The 20080-nt window shown below is 39.6% G+C and overlaps 1 protein-coding gene across 1 annotated transcript in view; it reads right to left on the bottom strand.

Annotated features, from left to right (window-relative positions):
• Window positions 1–1953: 1953 nt before the first annotated feature.
• Window positions 1954–20080, bottom strand: part of HGTX (HGTX homeodomain transcription factor) — a 37963-nt gene continuing 19836 nt past the window's right edge. Inside the window, exon 4 of the mRNA XM_089072118.1 lies at window positions 1954–6311. Within this exon, the coding sequence (XP_088928244.1) occupies window positions 6042–6311 (270 nt within the window). The 3' untranslated portion in view covers window positions 1954–6041. The remainder of the gene's footprint in view (window positions 6312–20080) is intronic.

The raw sequence follows: 20080 nt of genomic DNA, 5'->3' as shown, positions 1-20080 counted from the left end.
TTCCAAAATTTAATAGCATTTTTTTAACCTTTCTTGTGCATCTTTAATATATTGATGTCATTTTGCATACTTTTGATATCGAATTTAGAAGTATTAAATTCTTTTAATTTAATTAATTTGATTTTTTTTATTAAATTTACATTAATTTGCAGAAGCGAAATCAATTATAAAATAATTGTATAATAAAAATTGATATTTAATAACGCAATTAAAATATTTCACGAATGTAAATCCGCGATAAGGAAAGAAAGCAAAAATAATCGACCTATTCTACTAGGTGAAGTCAAGTAGTTACGATTGGTTTTAATCAAACTCGAAGTTCGTTCTATTGCACATAGATGTCGCTCGTAGTAATTTTCATCGGACATTTTGGATCGAGGTCCGGCGGATCGAAGGGAGTCTGATTCGCGCGATTGTTGCATTTTATCGTGTGTAATTCCCGTTGTGCGCGTTAATGCGTTAATGTTGATTGCGATTTAGCCGCGTTTTCGCGGGTAAACATCCAATGATGCTGCGAGACAACATAGATATCATCTTTAATGCAGCGAGATTGCTTCGCCATGTCGGACCGTTGAAAGCTCGGACAGAATCATCATTTCAAAGGATCGAGCCATCTTGTTTTCATGAATATTGTTTCGCAAACCGGTGAGTATTTTAATCGCGATGTAATTTGCAATTCGTAAAAGTAGCAGAATTAGTTTCTAGTTACACAAATATTTATGTAAAATTAATTAACGCAAGATACTCCAATTTTGCAGAATCTGGTGTGCTTCGTGCCTCGCGGGTGAAAAAATAATTATAATAATATAATACTTCAAGAGAGAAAATTTCTCGCGCTTATCAAAATAATTCTATATGCAACAATGCGCATGAGAGAAATAATTCGCATGTGAGTATATCAACTTTTGTATTGTATATTTCAAAAAGTAATACGCGATACCATCATGCTCCAAAATGGCCGATTATTTAAAGAGGTGCGTTGATTTCGTTTTTCTGGTGAGATTGAGGCGACGAAGATAATTTACTTTTCGCCCGCAAGAAGCGAACGTTCTGAAATTTCCTTCTAGAAATTCGTTCCAGGAAATCGCTTCTTCCATTCATAGTTTTTGTGCCTTTCTCCCCCTCATCCTCCCCTCGACATGGCCGATTAATTGCACACTAATGCTCTTCCTCCCGGCGCGTTCGCGGACTACGGCAATCGTTGGGACTAAGTTGCAAATAATTTCGCCAGACACGGATATGTGGCTTCATATAGCACGAGTTACGCAGATTGCGGTGTAATTTAATCGGGATACGGAGGTACCAATTAACAGTACATCGCATCTGCGAGGAATAACAAAGAAAGAGAGGCTGGATATTAAAATTAAAATATAAAACATATCTCATGCGTAATAATATTATAAAACAATTTCTTTTTCTCATTGATGGAAGATTAATTGGAAGAGTAACTTGATCATCATTGGTGATTCATACATTTTGTGCCTCCTGCATTTTATCAATATCATTCTATTTTATTATTCCTGCTTAATATTAATTCAAATGGATACTTGATGTTCTCCATTGATATTTACTTAAAAAGAAAAAAATCTTAACTATCATCTTGATTGAATAGATTTGAAATAAAAAAAAATACATTACTGCTTTAATTATAGATATTTTATTGCCATCATTTGTTATGAAAAATTATTACTCTAATAAAATGCTTTAATTTCTTTAATTTTCTAGTTCAAAATTTATATAATTTTTTTATTATTTGGAATGAAACGTTTATCGGAAAATTAATTTTTTCAGATTAAAGTTAAAATAAGAATTTCGATGAGATTTGAAAAAAATCAAAATGTGTTTTGATTGCAACGCATGGAGCGAATAAAATGACACGTGCAATAATTGAAGAGGGGATGGGATAGAGCGAATGAAGTAAACGCATTACGAGGTATCAATATAATTCTACAATTATACCATAATACGTGTTCCATTTATTAAATTGGAGATATAATACACAAGCGATAGATAACACGTATGTATAATTTATACAGTATTTTATACAGATTGTCTCTACCTCGTCCATTAACAATTTACCTAGATTTACTGTACAGCAATGTGTGTGTTGTCGAATACTCGATAGACGTTACAAGAGACTTAGGGTGCGCTTTTTAAAGGAAATGATCGCTCGATTTGTCGCAGCGCGCGAAGTAGCGAAGCACTCTTCTTCTTTCCTTTTCCCACGTCTGAAAATGTTCTTCGAATCTCTCACAACTCTTTGTGTATTCAGGGCCCCATCCGCTGCCGAATTTTCCTGAATACAGCGATTAACGCTAAACAAGTTCTACGGCTTGTATTCCTACCGCATGTTAGACTAAAAGATAGTTCGACGTTAATCATACATCCATGTCTTTAAATTTTTTTCTGAGAAGAAACGTCAAAGATAAACAGGCTTCGAGAAATATTTAATAATTGTTAAAAAGATATTATAATAAAAATTATATTTTGATGAACACATTCGATCGAAATGATTATATTTCCATATTTATTCACACAATATGAGAACTTTAGAATTATCAAATTATAAAATTTTTATGATACGCGCTATATAAATAAATCAAAGCTCAATATATTCTGTTAAAACAATATTCTATTAAAACGTTTCTTTTATGTGGTTATTTTGGATGAGAGCTCGAGATCAGGTAATTATATTTAGCGTTAACCTGCGGCAAGAATACAAAGGGTTCGTTCTTTTTAGTTGCACTCTCCCATTACTTTATTTCCTTCCTCTCTTTCCTTTACCCCCGTCCTCCTCCCTCGTCTTGCCCCGCAAAGTCCGAATATACACCTGTCTCATTTTAAGTGCGGAAAATGTAAGGAAGTGCAGCTGAAAAAAACAGAGCCAGAGTTATGAGTTTAGACGCACGCCACGTGCGATTTATATAATTTGTGTATGTATGTGTATATGTGTTGTGTGTTATGTGTGTGTATATATATATATATATATATAAAATATATATATAATATATATATATATTATATATATATATATATATATATATATATATCCTAATTCTCTGCATTTTGTTTTTTAATCTACAATAGACGATATCTACTTCACTTACGCGCCTTATCCGAACGCCGTATTAAATACGTTAGATATCACATTCACGTTTATCGTATATCTACATAATATACAAAGACCATTCTGCGCGATTCGTCGATGCGCAAAGTTTGTTCAAACATGCTCGATATTTGTATGTAATTTATCTCTTGGATACACTTTGTTTCCTTTTACGGTAGACGATTTTACCGCAATTAATTAGAACAAACCTAGAACGAAAAAAATAAACTACGTATCCTGCGCGGCTATTTAGATAATAAATAAATATCCGTATGTGACGAATAAAATTGTACAAAAATAAAAGAACTAATTTTCTAACAATCTTCAATTTTTCGAGAAAGAAAAATAGCTTCGGTTACTTTAATTCTCCGGGAATTAAATTAAAATTAATTGAATTCATTTCTGGAAATACTTTTCTGACGAAAGCGATTCACATGCGATCTTTACTTATCGATAGCAAGATCACTAGTTCGATGCAGTTGATTAAGTTGTCATTTCATATTATTTGAATTATAGTCTCGATATCATTCAACGCACGATTAAAAGTAAAATTAGAAGGATATCTTTTACGTTTCATAAATAAATAATTTCATTAAGCGCGAGAGGCCGGATAAAACAGCTGTATATATCCTGTAAAGCAATTTGTCTTTGTCACATCTGTGAATTTATATTAAGCAAAATGCTTTTCGATGAAACAATCGGTCAATCTGCGCCATAGCGAGTGATTTTTTTCGGGACTTTTCGGGACTTTTTCGGTCCGGCGTATTTACGTATAATTATTTTATTCAATCGGGAGGAGATCGCGCCTCTTCCCGGTGACGGGTCGACTAGTTTAGAACGACGCGCGGATTGCCGGGCTCTGGATTTATGGTTATCCATTAACACCTTCTTGACGGGGCTGACGTTACGTCGCGTGCGTTGTTTGCCATATTTGCCGTGCGTTGTTTGTCGGATGGATAACAAAGCCCCCAGCGACTAATCTGCCATCGCATAAGCAGCTCGGCAAACCCTTCCTATCGATTCCTCCGTACGCTCTCGCAGCTACAGACTAAATATGCACACGCGATCGAGAGATTTTGGGGACGGTAACACGTCGCGATTCAGAAGGCGGTTGACGATATTTGGACGTCGCTAAATTTTCCTGCCAAAACACGCGATGCGCAACATCGCCATATGTAATTGGCAATCGGAGCTTTCGCGTCGCGACGCTGTCGAGCTTAAGGTCGGCATATGTGAGTTTTCTTCTTGGGCGTTTATCGACATTGGCATACCGGGTATTTAAATGTTAATATGCTTTGACAATGATTACACGCTACGACGATTTCTGAAAAAATATACATTTTTTTGGAACCTAAAAATGTCGATATTTGATACAATATATTTACTTAACGGCTGTTTCTGATTGCGTCAAAAGTGTTTTATTGCATGTTAAATTTGTACTTATTTGTTAACAAAGATAATATTTTATTTGTTAGATAAGATAATATTTTATTTGTTAAATAAAATAATTGTGGAGCATCATTGCAATTGTATAAAAGCAAGTCCAGTTTTTATGATGATATATTTGTACCGTGATTACTCATAGTTAATTGAAATTTCAAAATACATTTGATCCATGCTTCACTCAATTTGAGCAATTTGATTTCGAGATCACCGAGGAATCGATAATCTTCGTCGATTCAAGTTATCATATGGATCAATTTGACAATGGAATGTATATAGTTGGAATTTCTATGGTCGTCAATCCATGGTATGTATTTTGTCGAATGGCAGATTCATCGAAATTTTTATTCAGTCTATTCTCACAGATATTTTTTTATTAATTACTATCATTCATATCATATTTATGATAATTTTTAAATTAATAGGAGAAAAATGAAAATTTCACTTTACATCGTACAATACTCAATTCCAATTTAAGTGATTTGTCGTTTAATTAATACTTACTCCAACTATTGTTGATTCTCAAGCATCAACGATTCCGCCATCGACAAAATTAATATTTCGCAATTTGTCTCAGAGCAAATCAAAAAGATTGTTAGAAGCATCAGTCAAAATTGATGACAATCACTGTAAATATTGGCTCGTTTTGAGAAGCCAATCGTCTTCGATTATACTGACATGATCTGCAAACAACTCGACATTGTCGCGAAGCACTTCTGTATCTCATCTTGCGAAATGCGAATGTTGGATATATCAGATGTCCTGCAAACCGCGCGTGCTTTCTCTCGATTGAGAATTCCCCAACAATTCTGAAAAATCACGTTCTTCTTATGAAAGACTAGGTAATGACAATTAAATTTCTCATCGAAATTTCGTTCAGGCAAAAGTCCACTCGGAGTTAATTCGAAAGTCTTTACTTTTTTTTCGTGGATATTACAATGTTTCGCTGATAACTCAACAAGAGAACCGACTCCATGAAAGCCTCAAAATTTCTCAATCTGCTCTCTATTAAAATTCTAAAACCGTACTCCCCTCGTACTTTCCGCGATACGGAGAAGACGCGCGACTTCCCGGACATCCCGTACGTCGTCACTCGCGACGCCGCGTTAAGCGTCCGGCTAAATCACGAAGAAAGACACGCGGCACACACACACACACACACACACACACACACACACACACACACACACACACACACACACACACACACACACACACACACACACACACACACACACACACACACCCCATGTACGTACGTCTCTTTTTCTCCCTTTCTCTTTCTTTCTCTTTCCGCCACCGCCGCTGCCGTTCAGTCGTTCCACGATCATTTCCGAGTCGACACGCGCGTTGTTCTCCGAACAAGCCGCGAGGAACCCTCCGGAACGCGCCGCCCCCGGGCCACGCCTTATCCTTCTCCTCCACGTCCCTCTTTTTCCTTTTTTCGTGCCCCCGCGTGTCCCCGGGCAACCCCCGCCGTCCCCGGCGGTTCTCAATGCCTGTACTGCTGCTCGAGCTCCCTTCGCAGCCTCTTCGCAGCAGTCTCACCACCGCCGCCGCCGCCACCGCCACCACCACCACCACCGCCGCCGCCGCCGCCGCCGCCGCCGCCACCGCCGCTACCACCGTCAGCTTCCGCATCGCTGCAACCGTCCTCACCCTCGGCGACGACGCCCTCGACCTCCTCCTGCCGCCGCTTCGCCGTCGCCATCTCCGCCGCGTGCTTCTTCCGCCACTTCGTCCGCCGATTCTGGAACCATACCTGAAAATCCGAAAACAGACACTTATGTTAACAGGTCCATGATTAAATCGTGATTTTAAATCTCCGATGCATTCGTTAAGCCCAAGTCCGATCTCCAATTTCATCGTTCTTCGAAAATTATAATTTTAAAATGCTCATTGAATATTCATGTTGCAGTTTTAGTTATAAAGCGATAAATGTAAAATAAGGTAAAAAGATTTGTCCACAATGATATTTTTGAAACCGTGTGTAATACGTAACACAATTGCTACAATAATATACAGCAAGATGCATCGGAAGTTTTCACATTAACTTTCTTGGCAATTATTTTGTCATAGTAATCGAATTCATTCTAAAAAGTTTCCAACGTTCAATTTGATGATCATAGTTTCTTTTAAATAATTTTTTTCTCTTACATGTTCAAGCAAGTTATAAACGAATACAAGTTGCACATTTTCAGGTATGTTAATCCCATTTTCGAAGAACGAATTAACTCTCGAAATAAAAGTCCTTATTACGAGGTAACCTTTCGATGCGAATTGACCGGCGAATTATTGAAAGAGCCGACTCTCGACATCTTTAACATCACCCACCCCGTGGAGTCCATTCGACCTCTCTCGATTAATACGCCGGCCTCGACTCTAGTGGGCGTCTATAACATTTGAATTAACGGGCAAAGGTCCCGGAGAAAATTCATCGGCGACTGGCCTCCCGCGGGGACCGGAGGGAGTCGGAAACGGCGCTAACTTAAGGTGCCCCTCTGCACCTATAAAGCTCGAGATACACAGTAGGAGTCTGTGTCCCCGCAACAATGTATTTAATTAACGTAACGGGTGTCAGGGGAGCACGGGGGAGCTTCACCGTAGCGCGATTGCACCCACAAACCACCCCCGATCCATGCCTGCGTGTGGCCCCCGCTAAACTCCTCCTCTTCCTCCTCGTCCTAGTCCTCCCTCCTCCAACCACCCTCGTTGCCGCTACCGCCGCTCTTCCGTATCCAACCCCAATCCGCAGGCTTGTTCAATGGCCGCCAAGTCGAGAGCTTAAATTAAAGATATAAGCGTCCCGGCGAGCGAGCGCGGGCGCGAAGCGGTAAACGAATTAAAAAGTAAACGGCCGGCCGTAAAAGTTAATGGTTGTTCGGATGAAAATTAAAATACTCGAGGAATTAAGATAACGGAGAGGCAGGCGAATGGACAATCTGCAGGGATTGACTGCAGCCAAATGCCGGACGTAAAAAAGCAGTTCGGCTCGGCAACGAAAATCCAATTTGTATTTCATGTTGGTCTTCATAGAAAGAAAGAGAGAGAGAGAGAGAGAGAGAGAGAGAGAGAGAGAGAGAGAGAGAAAGAGAAAGAAAGGGTGAAAGGAGAAGAGTGAAAGAAAATAAGGCATAAAAGAACAAAATTAAGCATAGTGCATTCAGACTATCGTAAAGTCGCTTAATTAAGTCACTTTAATTGTAATTTTTAAAAAAATATTCATTTAAATCGCTTAATCTTGTAATTAAAAAAAAAACACTTTTCTGGATTATAATAAGTCTTCCCCAGAACTCTTTTAAAAGAATTTTTACCAGTTTCTTTTTCTTTTTTGGAGAATACATTTTACGTGACGTATTCATTTTTGTTAAATATTCCAATTATTATTAGTGAGGAAACAAGAATGTTTTTGGAATGTTTTTTAATATTACTATTCAATTTGTCAAATAATGATAGAATTTATTGCGTTACCAAGTATTATATAACTCATTATACAACTATTCTATGGAAAGTGCATGCATGGTTTTGTCTATATGCGATATGATTTCGCAATCGTGTTAAACAAGCTCCTTCCATTCGCGAGGATTCGCTATTTCAGAGATATCGTTCAATGGATCGGAGGAACTGAGGACAATCAAAATTGATGCTAAGTTTACCGAACTCCCCCCTCGGAATCGTGCGAGCCGACCTAGTTTCTCTCTATTAGTACCGACCCTGTTTACTTTGCTAAAACAAACTTTAAAGACGATAAAGCACTTAGTTAAGCCCTTAATAAATTTAAATGCGACGTTTTATTTTTCCAGGAACGCGGATGTTGCATTTTGTCAGGTAAAGATTTATCACCTTTCTTTTTCGAGATAAGAACATTCTTTCTTTTATTATCGGCTAAATGTATGTTTTAGAAAAATTATTCAATATTCGTAACGATTGAAAAATTTAACCAGTTTGTTTTTATTTTTATAACGTTTTATGAATAAATTGCGTTATAGGTCATTACATAACAGAGATATAAAATTTCTGTGGATAGTCTAATTTCGAAAAATGGGGAACGCAAAGATGGAGTAATTCAGCAATCGCAATTCGATCCTTCTCGATGAAACGATGAAAAACCGATTTGGGGGTGCAACCGCAAAGCCTTCCCGATCGTTTATTCTTTAAATCGTCGCGACTGATACAGTGCGAAAATGTAAATGCAAAGAAAGTCCTACCCGGGATCCATCCATCTTGTTTTTGAACGCATTAGTCACGCACGTTGCGAAACGGGGGCGGTTGTTCCTTACCCCTCGTCGCCGACGTTGCGCGTCTCGTCTCACAACTGTTCGATTTATTAAATCAGGATTATCTAAGCCCATTACTTTGTCCCGTCGAGAGAGCTAGATACAAAACCGCATTTGTAACTCGCGTAAAGCCCTTAGGGCGGGCCCGCAGAGAGCAGCACTGATTTCCGCGGTCGTCCACCTACCCCTTCCCTCCCCTCGTCCGTAACAGATAATACCGATAGCATCTGATCTCGCCGTTGATATCGCCGCCGGGACAATTTATTATGCGAAAGATTACAGCCGTGTGACTCAGTTCTCGTCCTCGGAAGGGTGGCAAAATTCGCGCGAGTAACTTCACGCCTAAGTCAAAACTGTGATAAGATCATTGAGAATTTAAATTGTCTATAAATGTTGTGACAGCCGAATGTATAAATTATTCTTAATTAAACTGTTTAAACGTGCATAGTGGAGTTGTAAAAAAATTTTTTTTTATATTTTATTATATTTTATTATATATTTATATATTATGTATTTTATTATATTTTAGTATATCTTATATTTTTACTATATTTTAATTAACTAATTAAAATAATTTTTATTTTTATTCTGTTTTTTTTGCTAATACAAAACAAAAGTTTGCGAATTTTCAAGCATCAAACATTCTTTATAATTTTTATTCCTGACTGCTGCCAACCGAAGGTTGTTGCAACAATTTTCTGTAGAATTATTTTATTAGATAGTTTTATCAAAAGGTATTTTATATCAAAAATTTCTTCACAGAGAGATGAGGAATATTCAGTTTCAGAGAAACATTTTTATATGACGATTGATTCCAAGATATAGCTGTATAGCGATACTAAAAAGGCAATAGGGAAAGTCGATAGATACAGACATCGGAAGAATAAAACGAGGGAAAGAGAACGTCAAAGACAGACATATAAAAGTAGACAAAACAGTCGGGGAAGAACCAAGGAGTGTGAATTAACGGAAAACGTAGGTGTAGGTTGAAATCGGAGAAATGAAAAGAAAAGAGAAAGAGAGAAAAAGAACTGACAAGATGGGATATTCCATTGGGGGAAAAGCGAGAGAGGCGTGAGTTAGACGGTGGCACAGAGATTACGAGAGAAAGGGAGAAGGAGAGAGATAGAGGAACTGTGTATGTATAGAAACGGATTTCGATGTAAATGCGTGGAAAGGAAAGGAAACTGCGGATTGCAGTTACAGATTGCTCTCCTTTTCTCTCTCTCTCTCTCTCTCTCTCTCTCTCTCTCTCTTTCGTCTAAAGCCGCGTATATTCCGAGATGCCATTGGCGCAACTCTGATAGTCCTAATCAGTTTTTCCTTCCGCTTTCCGCGAAAAAGAAAGATCACACGGTGTATATTTTTTGCTATAATTTACAAAACCCTCTGTATTAAAATATATACTAAATTTATATTAAAAGTAAATTTTGATTACAACAAAAAAAAACATTCTGAAAGTAAAATATTTTTAACTAATTCATGATGTCAGATTATATTAAACTATTATTGAGACTGTTAAAAAAAATGATAAAAAGATAAAAGAATTTACATCTGCATTATGAACTGAAATTATATCAAGTCGTTATTAAAGTAACAAATTATGATTGAATAGACTTTCGGAGATAAAACGACACCGTTAATAAATGACGATTCGATGATTTCTCATTCACAGAGAACGAATCGCGCCGAAATGGAGCGCTTAGCGTTCTCGAGGACTCTCGGTAAAGCTGATTGCCAAAAAGTCAATTAATCGAAAGCGGTGCCAGAAATACGGTGGTACTTCCGTTCTGTACGATTGAATTACGTCGCGTATTAAGAGAACAACGAGCGGAACGACGCGCACGTAAAAGAAATATATTCTCTAATTAAATACCAAAGGAAGAGAGAAAGAGAGAATCGTCTTTTTCGCTTCTGCCGCATTTGGAATGCATTATTTTCAATGGCTTGGCACGCTTTTCTTGTTATTACTAACACATGTATCGCATACAAAATACGCGTTCTCAATATTTTTGCCAAGTAGCTTCCAATCTTTTTTACTTTTATTTATAGTCTCTGTAACAACTCTTTTATGTTTCTCACAATCGCGCTTGTTAAATTAAAAATAAATAAACCGAAATTATTTCTATCGCAAATCATCTTAATTTTCTTCACAAAATATTAAAACACAAATATAAAATTTGTCTTTATTTTGCTATTTAGAATTTACAAGAAATATATGGCAAATATTACGAACTCTTTCATGCATTTAAAAAGATAATATAGATGGGAACAATGTGTGTGTTATAGAAATTGATATTTGCATATTAATTGAATATTTCGTCCCCAAGAACTCGTTCGTTGTTTTCAAATAGCACGTACGATTAATCCGCAATCGATCCGGTCATCCATCGAGATACGCGAGATCTACGAATGTCGTCGTCGCGTCGACGAGGGAACGTAACTCCCGTAACTTTTTCCAAAATCCATATCCGCGTCTGGCGCGTAAAAAAGGTGCACGGGGGCTTAAAAATTTATTGGCGATCCGATGAAAGCGTACCCTTTGAATAATAAGCGATCCGACCAATGATGCGGAAAACCTTCGAGTAAATGTCACACATGACTCCGCACGCGTCGTTAAGCATTACGTGCAGCCCCGGCGCGTTTAGTAGAATTTTATCCTTCGAACTCCTTTCGTCTTGTCTTCCGTGCGGAGATTTTGCGATGCGTCTTATGAACTTTGGATTTTAATAATCATTGTATATACACAAAGAATATTTCGAATTTTTCAATAATGAAAATTAACGTTTTCAACTGGACACCTTTGTTTGTAGTTCCATTATTGCGAAGAAATAAATTACGTATAAGTAATATAAATTGACTGTATGATTTTAAAATTTTCATAAACTTGATTGCTTGGTTCAATTCGAAGGAAATTGTATTACACTCTCAAAATCGTCCTCAATGAAACATTTTTATTATTAGGATTCAGGTTTTATGATGCGACAGTATTGATCGGTTTTGTTCGAAATTGACTAAATACATCGTAAGATAACGGAGAATGGATTGGTTTTAATACCCACTTTTTTGCGAGGCGATGGAAAAACCTGGCTTTTGCCTTTTGTCATGTTGATGCATGTGGTACGATAGTATAGCGAGAGACATATCCGTGTGATGCAAACAAAACTATTGAGCCTCGACCGATGCCCTTTAACGCATTGACTGCCCGGGCTTCTTTTAGTATAAAATTTGCATTTACGCCATATGGCGTGACGCGACAGCCTATTTGTAACCCACCGACCGGGGTGGAGTAACGAGAGCCTCCTAAATGCCATCAAACCGAGAGTGTTAACCGCCGCAGGCTCGATATTTGTGTCACATGTTACATTAGCTTTGTCGTAAGACAGGTCGATGATAGCGATCACGCTTTTCTGTCGACTTGTCAAAAGTGTAGAGTGAATATAATTAAGCGAACGTTAAGCGAAACGATGACGGGATTGTTTACGATTGACATAGATAATTGAACCTGTCAGTCAAATCAAAATTTTAATTTGTAAAGAGGTAGTGCAAAAAAAAAACATGTAAATAGTAAATTCGTTTTGATTTAATTTTATTTTTATGGAAATCGTGTAAGACTTTTAGTTTTGAAATGAATAGAAAATTTTAGTCTCTATTAAAGAGTTTTTATTTCACTCTAAAACTAATGACTTATTTAAAATTTTGAATGTATAAATGCTTTTTGTGAGCATTTTTTTAATGAGCATTAAGATTAATATTTTATTATAATATTATTTCTCAGATTTTCTTTATTCGGAATAAATTTTAAAAATTGTTCATATATATGATTACATAGAATCAAAATTCTTTTATTAAACGATTCGAATCGTGCAAGGTGTCGCGAGTCATGAACGCAGTCGCAATTTTTCGTCGTCAATCGATTCGGAGTAATCATAAGACTCGCAATATTACAAAGTACTTGAAACAGAACGTTTCTTCGAGTAATAAGTAACGCGATCTCTTCGCGGACATGGCCGAAAGAGGGAAGAGGAGGGAGGGCTGGTGGACGGGGGTGGAGAGGGTCGGACGACGGAGGGTAGTTGGCTTGCCGGCGATAATGCGCTCCTCTGTATTCCGTTGCCGTAGCGCTTCCCCATATCGATATGTTTCCTCCCTTCCTCCCCCCCTCCTCGTTCCTCCCCCGCGACACCTCTCCGACCGCCCATTTGGCCCCGCGCGGAGATCAAATGGCTTCACCGATTCGCGTTATCCCCAATATTCTATTTTTATTTCGGAATCAAATTTCGCGACGACCGTCGCGATCTCGCCGTACTTTTACGGCTCTCTCTCTCTCCTTTTCCCGGCGGGATACCGGGGAATTTTCGGAAAACTCGGAAAACTTGGCGATTCGATCTCGATATACGCCATTATGAAGTGAGTTATCAGATATAACGCAGCGCGTTGAAAATGTCAAACAAACATCGTCGAAATTATTAATGCATTCGTAACTATGAATATGTCGCAGGCCGCATTTTGCTTCCCGCGCATTTTCCTCCCACACGCGCGTTAATTTTACACTGCGAACATTCGAAGTTCAAGCACGCGCATTTAATTTACGATCACCCGTATCGATACTTAGTCGACTTTCAAGTATAGTCTCTCCACGAAACTCTACGTGTGCGAGAGCATTTTCCCGTTAGAGCAGCTGTTCTTAATTCTCCGAGATGTACTCCCTCGCTCGCTCTGTCTCCTTAATAGAAAAGAACTGTTTCTCCTTTACGTTACCCCCCGTCTCCACCCGAGATGCTCCCGCGTTTATTAAAATACTACCCTATTTAATTTCCACGCGACGTTCCGGCATTTGGAGGAGGATTCCCTCTTGCTTCAAATGCTGAAGAGATGTGCTAAAACAAGTATTTTGCTGAGCGTTTTTCAACGGGGAAAAATCGTTTATTTGCAACGTTGTACATGGATTTATAATTTCAGAACTTTTTCACGATTATTCCATATAATTCTTTGCTTGTCTCATTTGTAAAGTTTTGCTGTTTCACGACTGCGAGAGTGATACAGTATTCATTTTTTACCGGAAATGGTCGCTATGATTCACTCCTTTGAAAATCTTCTCTCGACTGAAAATACCCAGTGTTCCGCCGAGCCGCGTTGGCGACGTGAGTGCGATCGAAAATTTATGTTATTGTCTGTCCTCCGATATCATAAAAGCTTGTTCGATCTTCGTGAAAATCTTTTTAAAAATGATCTCACAATCATCTGCAGTAGGGAGATCGATCGAATTGCAGTTTGAGAGAAAATCTAATAATCCGTCATCGGCACTGCCATCGTAAAAAAAAAACAATATAACGAATGAATATTAACATTTGCGTCAGATGACACTGATACATTGATAAAAATTTCATTGGAGAATTTTCTGCGGACTTGAGAAATTTCATTAACGAATATATTATAAAATGTTTTTTATTCGCCTCTTGATAGAAATCATTTATGAAACAAGATATCGTTATCAAGAAGTTTTCCGAAACAGTAGTTACTTACTGATTAGTGAAAATTAACTTTTTGTAAACGCGAGAATGCAATTCTAATGCGAATTTCCGGAAACGTACGATGTGCGTGACACGTGTTACGCGAAGTGTTATGCGAAGGAACGGTATATGTCGACGCACAGAGTGCCGCTAATTTAGACAAGAAACGCATTATGCAGAATATCTTTAGACGTCTCGACACGAACGGTCGACTGACTCGATGATGAACACCCGTTAAACTGATTGCATCTAAACGATCCTCGTGGTATGGCAAATAAGCCTTCCGTAATCATCTTCTCATAATAATTTTTTATTTATTAAGTCTAAATTGAAGTACATAAAAATAAATTGTACGTTTGCGCTAAATGGCATAAAATACATACAATTGTGAGGAGAAGAATATGAATATCTATATTTATATGATGTTTTTAATTATATTGTAAAGTATTATTAATTACTCCTATTAGGTATAAATTATGCGACAATAATTAAAAAGCGTCGAAATCGAAATATGAATTAATATCATAATTTTATTTTATCTTTTTGTATGTTTTTATTGAACTGGATATTATAATCACCAGAATCGGCAGATGGACTTTCCTTTTCTTTTTCATATTCTTTCCTATCCTATTATAAATTAATTAAAAAAAAAAATGTGTATATTAGCTTACATTTTTAGTATTTTGTACTTTTATATCATGTCAAGGATATTAATTGCCATTGGCAATGACCTTATCTTCTTGAAAAAAAATAACAAATATGCCTCGCGTTTGAAGTACAGATTGTCCATGAAGTGTGTGCATTTCGAAAATAGCTAGCGGGAGGCGTTTATCGGATGCGAGGGAAATGGCACCATCGGAAAGCAATTATCGCGTGCATCGTCGTGGCGCAAAAGCGACGTGCATTCGGTTTATCAAACATCATCGACGCGCCGTCTCTCGCCACCGCGATAATCGAGCTTCTCGCGCTACATGCGAGCAAAGCATCACTTTCCTTGTGCCGATATCGAAATATTGGTCCCCCGGAAAAAGGTTCCTAATAATTTCCCGAGGTCGGCCCATACAATTACGCGGCCCATAAAACATAATGGCGTCTCGGGCGCCCGTGTATACACCCCGACATAATTCCGTGCCGGCGATCTCGACGAGGATCGTTCCGCTGGCGGGGTCGAGCGGAAGGAAAAGGGCAGGCGCGAGAGAAAGATGGATGGATTAACTGTGTGGCGGGACACACGAGACGAACGGAGAAAGAGGATCTAAGCAACAGCGGGCCGGGAAGGTAGCTGGCAGGTTTGGCCGAAAAAATAAAGTCAGTTTTATCGAGAAAGGGAAAGAGAAGGAAAAGAGAATCGAGCCGAGGCAAGTCGAGCCGGTGGAATCGCGGGTATTATGGAGTCAAGTACATGTGGGCCAATTTCGAGGGTACACGAAGTGGAGTGGAGTGGCGTGGAGTGGAGTGGAGTGGTGTGGTGTGGTGTGGTGTGGTGCGGTGCGGTGTGGTGCAGTGCGATACGGCAGACTGATGGTGGTAGTGGGAGGTGAATGAAGGGTACGCCGCCTGCTGCCGTGATTTATCACGCCACGCCGCGCCGCACCGCGTACATACACCGCCATGATGATACATGGCAGAGGCGGAGAAGCGGGGAGAAAGAGAGAGAGAGAGAGAGAGAGAGAGAGAGAGAGAGAGAGAGAGAGAGAGAGAGCCCTTCCGCCTCGTACTAATTGACGTCATCGATATTGGTATCCGTCGACGAGCAGATTACTCCGCCGTAAACAACTCGGCCCGCCGACCCCCGAGCCTCGCCGGTCCCCCTCCGGTAGCCGCCACACATTCTGCCTGGACGGGGAACCACTTTGCCATCAGCATCAGCACCACCATCATACAGCGTGAATAGGGATACGCAACGCACGTTGTAACACCGTTACAATTCCGCGTGTGCTGGTGACCCCATCCAGCGTTTGCCCTTTGGAGAAGGCGCAGCGCCCCTTTCCCTTCTCTCGTAGTAAAGGGCCCGAGCCCGTTTGCGACGTGTAGTCATGATATCGTGTTTAACGTGTTGGGGGATGCCGCTGTTTTCAATTAACTCGAAACGGTGTAGGATATTTTGCTTAAAAGTAACAAGAGGAGAAAGTCGGTGATGTGGTAGGGTGAGTAGGTTGATTGTGTGGTAAAGGTTATGAATGTTCTCCACTGATAGGATTAATACGTGTACGGTTGCTTTGATGATTTTCTAACAACTATCAAGCGCGTCGTTATTTCTAATATTTTCGTTTTAATAATTATTAAATTCTATCTTCTTTTAATGAAAGTTTGGAATATCGATGTAATACTCGTATTTACTTTTATATTTAAAGAAACTATTAAGATTTATTTTACTTATATTTTTTACATGATTTATTTAAATTTATTTAAATCATTCACAGATATATCCAAGATGTGTACAAAAATGAGTAACAAAACAGAATGAGTAACAAACAGAGTGCTATTTTAAAAGAAAATTTTTTTGGATTAACTCTTTTTTTAAATGATCATCTTTAAATTCGAATCCGCAATTCATGTGAGTAAGAAGTTCATCCGCGCAATTCAGACAACTATTAGACCGCACTATAGAGATAAGGGACGAAGCAACTCAGCAAAATTATAGTCTGTCCAAACACTCCCTTCCACTGCAATCGCCCCAATAAAGAGAGAGGTTACAGAGAGCAGCCACGTCGCTGACTTTCCGTCGCGGACAGAATGAATCGCGACTACCACACCCCCGGCATCATCTGTACAAGAAAGTATCTAATCCCCCTGATTCACGGTCGATGCCATCGCTACACACAATCCTGTCCGGCTCGCTTCCTCCTTCTCTCTGTATGGCCTTCTCTTTCTCGCTCACTCATTCGCTATTCTCTTCCCTTACCCTGTCGGTCGCTCTCGCGTTCTTCATCGCCCTCGAAGCCACCCTCTATCTCATTCTTCTCATGATACATGCTCCGATATGAGAGAAAGAGAGTCCGTTTACGAAACAGGGGCGCCACGGTCTTTAACTCGCAAATGCCCCGCGTTCACTTTGCCGTATTAGATTCTAATAGGGGGACACGCGCTAGCCGAGGGCGTCGTTCATGTTAAGAGCTCTTCGTCTCGTCTCGTCGCGTCGCGTTGCACTTGACTTGCCTTAACTGAGTGTTTACGCAGTGGTCCCTGATTAAATCGGGCGACGGACATCATTGTCAATTTTGGCGATGAGAAAGTTGACTTTCATACTCATTTAATCGCAGGTAATTAAACATAAATGAAATTAATAAATTTGAAAATGAGTGTAAATAATTTTTTAATACATATAGATATCAATATATCAGGCGGAAATTTTGATGTAAAATCGCAAAGAATTAAAGAGTATTTTTAAGCAAATCAATATTTGTGATATTTAATTTAATTTTATTTTTTTTAAGTAAAAATTAATACTTAGAATACTTAAAATTTAGAAGAAATAAATAGTTTTGAAGAGAAAATTAATATTTTTTTGTTGGAAATTACATTAGTTGATTTATTAATTAAGTAATATAATCTACAATGTTTTAAATCTATCGAAGGCTTTGCCGTGAAATAATAATGGAGAAGGGGCTTTACAGAGATTTTTAGTGATTTTAAATTCAACGTTACATATATGTCACGTGCAAGCTACGAAACACTTGTATCATTTATTAGCTCAGATTACGCATATACATCACCGGCAAATATTTCATCGCAAGAATTTATGCGAACACCGACCGCGCGCATTACGGAGAGAAGCTCCTTTCCCGTGTCGTTCCGCGAGAAGGATATGGGAGTCACATTCGAGCAACGACGTTCGGTTGATCGAATATATTAACGTGCGGGCAATTTGTACAGCCTGACGGATATAACCCCGAGAACCATCGGTGGTAAAATGTATTCCGGGGATTACATCTCCCGAAATCCGCCGTCGCGCTATTAGGCGGAACAAAAAAAAAAAAAAAAAAGAAAGAACCGCTCTCGCGCTTCCATACGGACGCGGGCGTCGGTAAGGTATACGTTTCGATAATGAAAAAGTTATAAATCTGGTATTGTGAAATGGCGGGCCGATATAAATCTTCATCGGGCAGCGCTGCCAAATCCCTTCGTACCGCGTAAATCCCTTTCCAATATTGAAAAAAGTGATAGGTCCAGTATGTAATGATCCGGTATTACCCGAAACCGCGAGGGAGCGGTATCGATCTATCGTTGGTATTCCGCTCGCATCGACCGCATCGTTCTGTACATCCTCTCTCGTGTATCCAATTATAAGATATCACTCTCAAATAAAACATCCATATGCGTAGTCGGAATGCCGCGCTGCGTGAGTGCAGTTGCATAATTTCTTTAATTTAGGATAACGACAGATTTATTGAAATGTTTCTTGCATAGGAGCTTTTTCCTCCCTTTTTTTTATATGGCAAAACTTTCGGAATCAATTCTATTAATAGACGATCTCATATCTTTTAAGAAATTTCAACGTTTTAACCGCCATCTTTCGTATAGTGATAAAACTATTGGATATACAAAGGAGTAAATTATAATCCGACATCATTTTTTTTCTTCTACATGAATACATATGTGTTATCGCAAATAGTTTCACAATCACTCTTCACCCCCTGAGAAACTAAAGGAAATTGCACGATACCGCAGAGATAACGCAGGATTCATCGAGGGTGTTGATGTAAACAAGCCCTCCCTTCCTCCCGATCTTTTTTCCCAGTCAGCCGGTCGCGCAAAAGAGTACGCGGGTATATATTGTCGTAATATTTCGAAAAACGCGCCGGCACTCCGAGATCCGGAGTCTCGCAATCTCGTCCTCGAAGATGGCATATATGCGGAGGTGAATCGCCTCTTCCCGAGGAAATCCGAGGTAATTGAATGCTAACCCTCCTCACCCCCGCGACGCGTCCCTTCGCTCGCGCTCTCGCTCCGCGCAACTCCTCTCCGTCCACCCTCCGTGTCGCGTCCCTCATCCACCCTCTAGCCATCCCAACCCCCGTGGGCTTCAGGGGGCGCCACGCTCGCACTCTCGCTTCCCCTTCGCCATCACTCACCGACACAGACTTGTAGCTTTCAATAAAAATGTAAATATGGCGGCGTAGAACGAGCCAATGACAGCGCTACATCGACGCCCGAGTCCGCGAGGGATAGATAGATAGAGAGGGAGAGAAAGGGAGAATCCTGCCCTGCAGCAGGGGTTGAGGGTTTCCAAATGGGAAGCTGGCGCTCTCTCTCTCTCTCTCTCTCTCTCTCTCTCTCTCTATCAGAGGATCGAAGATGGCGAGGGAAGAGGAGAAGAGGAGGAAAAGAGAGATGAAGGGTGAGAGGAAGGCTTCGACTCGGAGCGGAACGCCGAAGGAAGGCGAAGAGGTGGAGGAGCTTGCGAGGGGCCAGAGAGATGTTTGGGGAAGAAGAAGAGGGGTGTAAAAGCTCTCACAAAGGACGAAAGGAGAAAGATAACTCTCCTCTCTCTTTATCCTTTCGCTCACCGTCACCGCGGCTTCACCCGAGAGTTTCACTCGTGTCTCACTCGGTGTTCCCCGTTCTCCTCCCTTCTTCTGGTGAGAGGGTAACAAGACCGCCGGCGTCCGCGAGAGAGCGACGCCGAGGATGACGCAGGTGCCGCAAAGCTTGACACGTCTCCGGCTGTTTTGTCACCTTCTTTTATCCTTCGAACTTTTTTACCGGCTACCTCGTTAGATGCCCTCCCTTTCCACCTC

The sequence above is a fragment of the Pogonomyrmex barbatus genome, unplaced genomic scaffold (assembly GCF_055798465.1).
Source record: "Pogonomyrmex barbatus isolate J1 unplaced genomic scaffold, ASM5579846v1 scaffold13, whole genome shotgun sequence".
NCBI lineage: Eukaryota > Metazoa > Arthropoda > Insecta > Hymenoptera > Formicidae > Pogonomyrmex > Pogonomyrmex barbatus.
The sequence above is the reverse complement of the archived record's forward strand: the minus strand, read 5'-3'. Positions and strand labels throughout refer to the sequence as shown.